This window comes from Propithecus coquereli, unplaced genomic scaffold (genome assembly GCF_000956105.1).
Source record: "Propithecus coquereli isolate 6110/MARCELLA unplaced genomic scaffold, Pcoq_1.0 Scaffold2, whole genome shotgun sequence".
In the NCBI taxonomy this organism is placed as follows: domain Eukaryota; kingdom Metazoa; phylum Chordata; class Mammalia; order Primates; family Indriidae; genus Propithecus; species Propithecus coquereli.
Window position 1 is genome coordinate 9,199,328 of NW_012144966.1, and position 6,244 is coordinate 9,205,571.

General features: G+C 40.6%; 1 protein-coding gene across 1 annotated transcript in view; it reads left to right on the top strand.

Annotated features, from left to right (window-relative positions):
- Positions 1-2,947, top strand: part of CDH17 (cadherin 17, LI cadherin (liver-intestine)) — a 62,615-nt gene extending 59,668 nt beyond the window's left edge. The window contains exons 17-18 of the mRNA XM_012643561.1: positions 75-188; positions 2,428-2,947. Of these exons, the coding sequence (XP_012499015.1) occupies positions 75-188; positions 2,428-2,528 (215 nt within the window). The 3' untranslated portion in view covers positions 2,529-2,947. The remainder of the gene's footprint in view (positions 1-74; positions 189-2,427) is intronic.
- The last annotated feature ends 3,297 nt before the right edge of the window (positions 2,948-6,244 follow it).

The following is a 6,244-nucleotide window of genomic DNA, read 5'->3' on the forward strand; positions in this document are numbered from 1 at the left end:
TTTTGTCTTGGGTGTGAGATTCTGTTACTATTCACTTGAAAATTTATCCTACCAACTACTGTGCTCCTTTTCAGTTACTTTCTGCACATGTGTGGAGGGCAGGTGTTTCCGGCCAGCAGCTCACCAGCCTGGGATACCCACTGTGGGCATGGCCGTTGGTATACTGCTGACCACCTTTCTGATCATTGGTGAGTATGATTTCTCAAGTGAAGGAATTCCTGTCCTGGGCCTCAGAAACATGAGCTCATCTCATGGCCTGTTGTCATGTGCTGCTCTGGTGGCTGCTCCAAGGGCAAGCAAGGCACTAGCCAAGGATACCATACACTACACGAGGCTTTCCTGGTTGGGAGGTACTGCTTTAGTGCCATCCTCTGCCTATCATCACCATATTGGTTAGTTTGGGAAATATAGAAGGCTTTAGAGCATAAATTATGTTTTAACTCTACTTACCAAGCTTTCATGGTGGAGAAAATTCAGTAGCTGTGCCTCTGCTACAAGGCAGGCATTGTGCTTGATGGGGGATACGGTGAGGGGCAAGACATACAAATCTTATGTTGGAGTTTACGGTGTCGTCTGCCATTGTTCTTAGCCTTCCAGTGGAGATGCTGCTATACCTGAAGTGTACAGTGCAGAACTTCTTTGTATATTTTCACGACTGGGGACGCTGATTCTTATTACCCAGAATAACCCCACTGTATCATGGCTCTGGCTCTACCGTGGACCCTGGCTTGGCTAGACAGCAGAGTCCTCTGATCTCACTGTCTTTTCTTGCAAACTACTGAAGGTTTCATATCCCTTATCCGAAATGCTTGGGACCAGAAATATGTTGGATTTTTTCAGAGTTTAGAACGTTATACATGACGAGATAGATTATCTTGGAGATAGGATCCAACAGAAAATTCACTTGTTTCACAAATACTTTATATACATAGCCTGAAGGTAATTTTATACAATATTTTAAATAATTTGTGCATGAAATAGTTTTGACTGTGTTTTAACTGTGACCTGTCATATGAGGTCAGGTGTAGAATTTTCCACTTGTGGTGTCGTGTCAGCACCAAAGAAGTTTTGGATTTTGGAGCATTTCGGATTTCAAATTTTCCGATTAAGGATGTTGAACGTGCATAGTAATTACCTTCTTGTCCTCACAAGCTAAATATTAGAAATAATTCATTAGTTCATGTGTACCTGAGTGAAGGCGTTTACAGTTTCACCTCCTTTTTCTTTTAAAAGAAGGGCTGGGATTATTCTAAATATTCTTGATTATGCTCTCTGCATCTGGTCTTTTCTCCCATGACACAACCTTTCATATTAGACTCTGATTCATGGGTCTAAAAGGGATCTCATTTCCTTAAACTCTGCGGTCCAAACTCCTTATGGCAGGGCCGCTACCCACCTGCTGTCACAGTGACCATTATTTCTCCTGGAGACCTGCTGCACACCTTTCATACTAATTGAGCTGGACTTTTGAGGTCCCTCTTGTTTACCAAGTTCCTCCCCTCCATCCCTATGCCTTTTCTTATTATATTTGCCCTCCCACCTTGAAAGGATTTGAGTTTATGCACCAAATAGCAATTTTCTAACATAAGGATTAAATCCCAGAATCTTACCACAAGTTAAAGGTTGGATGAGTTTGGGGGATATATAGAAGTAATAGAATCTTACAGTTTTGTACCCTTACTCTTTTCAAAGTAGGATTGGGATTACAGGATTCTTAATGGGTTTCTGAACATCCAGTCTTTTCTGCCATGATTCCTCCTGTAAACTTACAGGTTAATTTCCGTAAAACAAATCCCTTTTTCATAGTGGATTCTGAGTGAGAATATATTAATACATTTAGTGTTGAGATGCACAGTGTAATTTTGTAGAAGTTTAGGGATGGAAGAAACCAGAAAAATTAAGTAGTCTACTCAAGGTCACTCAACAACACGGGCTAGAGCTGTGAGGAAGGGACCGAAGAAAATGTTATATTTGGTGTGGACACAGTGAAAGTCAGCTTTAGGTCTGACAACAGCTTTCTGGTTGTTCTGGTTGGGTTTGTTTCCTCTAAAGAAGGGAAAGACAGACAGGCTGGAATCAATACTTACAGAGTATGTATTTAATATAAAGTTCAGGAACTGTCAGATACTCACACAGTGTGGGGACATTAGGTCCTACATTCCTAGATAAGACCCAGTGAGAGCCACCAGGTTACATATGATTTGGAGCTTGATGCATACATACTGATGACAGGACAAGCGATAAGTTTACTTATCCAAGAAAGCCGCTGCCTGGAGTCCCTTATTCACCAGGACAACAAAACTTTGTTAAACCAAACAGAAATGAAGTTATGTGAGTCATTTTTTCCTACCAGGATACTACTTTATAAATGAATGTGACAGTACATTTTAAGATTCCATCCATTTGACTCTGAGCTTTCTCTTTTAGGTATAGTTTTAGCAGTTGTGTTTATCCGCATGAAGAAGAATAAAGGCAAAGATAATGCTCCAAGTGCTCAAGCATCTGAAACCAAACCTCTGAGAAGCTGAATTTGAAAAGGAATGTTTGAGTTTATATACCAAGTGCTATTTCAATAACAATTGTCTAATCCTATGTTACTTTTCATCCAAAATGTGCACTATAACTTCTTACAGATGTTTCCCCTTGCCCTTTAATATTTTACTCCTCTTAGATAGTTCATGTGCTATAGACATTAGAGATGTTTTTTCATTTTCCCACGACATTTTTTCCTCTCTGCAAAAGCCTTAGTTACTTATCTAAACCCCAAAATACATGTGTTTTTCCGTTTCGGGGAAAGATGGGCTGATTAAATATTCCGTACACTTTTTTCCTTCATCAAGGAGGGATGGCAGTTGTCTACCACAGAACTTCCTGGATTCCATTTATGCTTTTTCCAATTCTATCCTGTGTCCCTTCATCCATGTCTCCCTTAGTAAGTCACGGAATTTAGAACATTTGTCAGAGAAAAGAACAAAGTGGGGTTTCAGGAAAAAAAAGAACAGCCTTGTCCTTCAATATGAACAGAAACGCTTCTATATCACTAACCTTTAATCAACGTGGCATGTGCTGCTCTGTGGTCGAGGCTCGTCAGCCTGGGAACGGCACAGACCCAGGGGAGCTGCTCAGACGCAGTCGCCTGTGTCCGCAGAGGCCGCCTTCATCATCCTCGGCGCGGGAAGCAACCAGCTGACCGGGCTTACTCAGCGCCTGCCATGCTTACATGCTACGCATGTTTTATTTGTATATTAATAAAGTTTGGGTTATTGTATATTTAATGTGTGGAGGAAAATAAGGAGGCGTGCGTGAAAGGAGTAGTGACCAAAATCAAGAATAAATATTGGTTGTGGTTGTTTTTGTTTCTCTTTGGCTTTGCTTCCTGGTTCTTTTTTTTTTTCCTTGTGTTTCTATGTTTTTTTAATTTTTTTGTTTCAGAATATTACGGGTACAGATGTTTAGGTTACATATATTGCCTTTGCCCTGCCCGAGTCAGAGCTACAAGCATGACTGCTTTCCTGGTTCTTTTCATTTGCTGAGAGGAAGAACTAGTTAACAATGGTTAATTCACTGTTTATTAAAATTGCCTCCCATGTGGAATTAGCCCAAGAGTAGGAGTCTACAAATAATATAAACTCACTGCTCACGTGATCGTGGGTTGAGGTGTTCCAGGTAGATACCTCAGGAATTTTTAAAATTTAAATAAGAGAACCTTGGAGATTTTAAAGCATTCCCAGGCCTGAAACACTGTCATCTGGCTCCTGAGTTGAGCCTTGGGAGCATTCAACATTACACAACCCCTCAGAAATTTTAACCATGAACAAGAACTCAACTGTGAAAGGATGCTCGTACAATGGCTGCTGAAGCAGGCCATGAGCTTGTGTTTTTTGTAAATAATCTTTTTTGTGATCATCTGTTATTCTTCTTAAAAAGCAAAAAAGTAAAATACCTAAACTGTTTTAAGACTTCAGGATTGCTTTCTTGTATACTATTGGACTGTGGCTTCAAACTATTTTTTTCGCACGGGGCTCTTCAGAATCCTCACGGTAGGGAAGGTTCTCCTCTGTCTCAGCTCATGTTAAAAGACCAAACAAAAAACTCCAAAAGCACCAAAAGCAAATTTACTTCACAAATTATACTCCAAGCTGAGAAATAGCACAACTTTATCAGCAGCTCTTTAGGTATTTTACCTGTGTGTTTTTAACTAAGGAATGACTGTGATGTGACATTTAGGTCACTTAAAATTGCATTATTGCTTGCCCTGCTTATTTTCTGGAAATCGTATCTTCACTAAGACTGAGGCAGTCCTGAGGCAGGTCTGCTGAGGTAGGCTCGGGGGAATCTCTCCTGCTTCAACTCCATGTTATCCTCTCTAGACCAACTGGTGTTACCTGATAATAGGCTGATCATACAGAACTTTCCCACCATGGACCATTGCTTAGCACTTGAATTGCTCACGCTGTTTCTTCCGTGAGTAGGTCCTCACTCTCAATCCTCTTACCCTTCCATGACCAGAGCCTACCCATTCTTAAAGACCAGTTTAAATACTGGTCCCTCTGGGAAGCCTCTGATTTTCTACAGGAGAACAGACCACGGCCTCATCTTAACTTCCACACTTTAGTGAGGAAAATGGTTTCCTCAGCCAGGGTCCATTCGATCTTCTTGTAAGAATGTTGAATTTCCCACTGGGAAGGCCCTATCCAGTCTATATAGTTTGGGTAGAACCAACTCTCTGTTTTTCTCCAACCCTTCAGCTCTCGAGTTGAGTACTACATCTCAGTGAGTTTCACTTCCAGAATTTTAGTTGCAATTTTAAGAAAAGAGCTCTCTTTATGTGGAATTTGCTAAACTGGTAGGAAGTAAGCTGAGCATTCTGGTTACCATAAGAGATGAGCCTTCCCCAGAATGAGAACCACATAAGGTCAGGAGGTGAGAACATTTTGATGATGTTGAGTACCTAGATCTAGCTGTGTCTGAAGGCAACCTTGTCCTAGACTTTTCCATCGTATGAGTTAATACTTTTTTTTTTTTTTTTTTTGCTTACGACGCAATAAATTTCTTCCCCTTGCAACCAAAAGAATAGATATTTGTACGTTGCATGTGGCCTTTCTCATGGTCCATTAGTGCCTGTTCCATCTCCCCAACCAGTCTGGGACTTCTCAGAATCTCTCGATGCCAGTTGTGTGAGCAAAAGTCCTGGCTCATAGTGGCTCCTCCATAATTATTTGAAGAATAAATAAATGAAGTAACTGACTCATTTTGGCCACTTAATCTATTGTCATTTAAGTGCCACATATTTGACAAAGCTTGAACTAGAGGAAAAGGTGTAACACTCAACCTATGTGTTCACTTACAGTCTCCTCAAAGACCCCTTAAACTCCCCCTCAACACCCTCCTTTTCCTTATACACAAACCCTGGTGTTCTGTTCGAACATTCTCAGAGCAGTAGTAGTGGTGAATGAGGCCTGGGAACGACAAAGCTCCCAAGAATTTCTGGATGGCTAAGAAATAGTTGTGAGATGAAGAGGGTCTCAGGGTGGGTGGGGATGCAGGCGGAGACTCTTGTGAGCAGCTATATAGACAGTCTCAGGGGCTTCTACAGAGCAGTAAATTAAGAGCAGAGACATGGAGGTATTGATCCATGGTGTCGATAATCCACATGCAGAAAGCAGAGATTACCTCCCACGTATCTAACACAAGAAATGAAGGGTTTGCTTCCAGGGTTCTTTGTGAGGCTATACTCATCATGGGAGCTTGGCAAACTTAGAAAAGATATGCTATCTTACAATATCAACTTTGAAAAACCATTTTAACAATTTTCAAGTGCACAGTGGCATTAAGTACAGTCACACTGTCATGCAACTGTCACCACCATCCATCTTCAGGACTTCATCCTTACAAAGCAAACTCTGCACCCACTAAACACTAACCCCCACTCCTCTTCCCCCAGTCCCCGGGAACACTATTCTTTCTGTCTCTGTGAATTTTATTATTCTAGATATCACATGTAAATGCAATTATATACTATTTGTTCAAAATATCAGTATTTTAAAGGTTTTAAAATAGTAACAAAAAAAGTAGCATTCAAATCTAGAAAGTTACTTCAAGAAGACTACCTCAAGACTATTTTTGATTTTTGCATGTATTCATGTCATACATTGTATACACATAAATGCACATTTTGCACATGTGTGAAGATGTCTTACCCACACACGTATACACAATGCACTTGTGTTCCCCAAACACCATA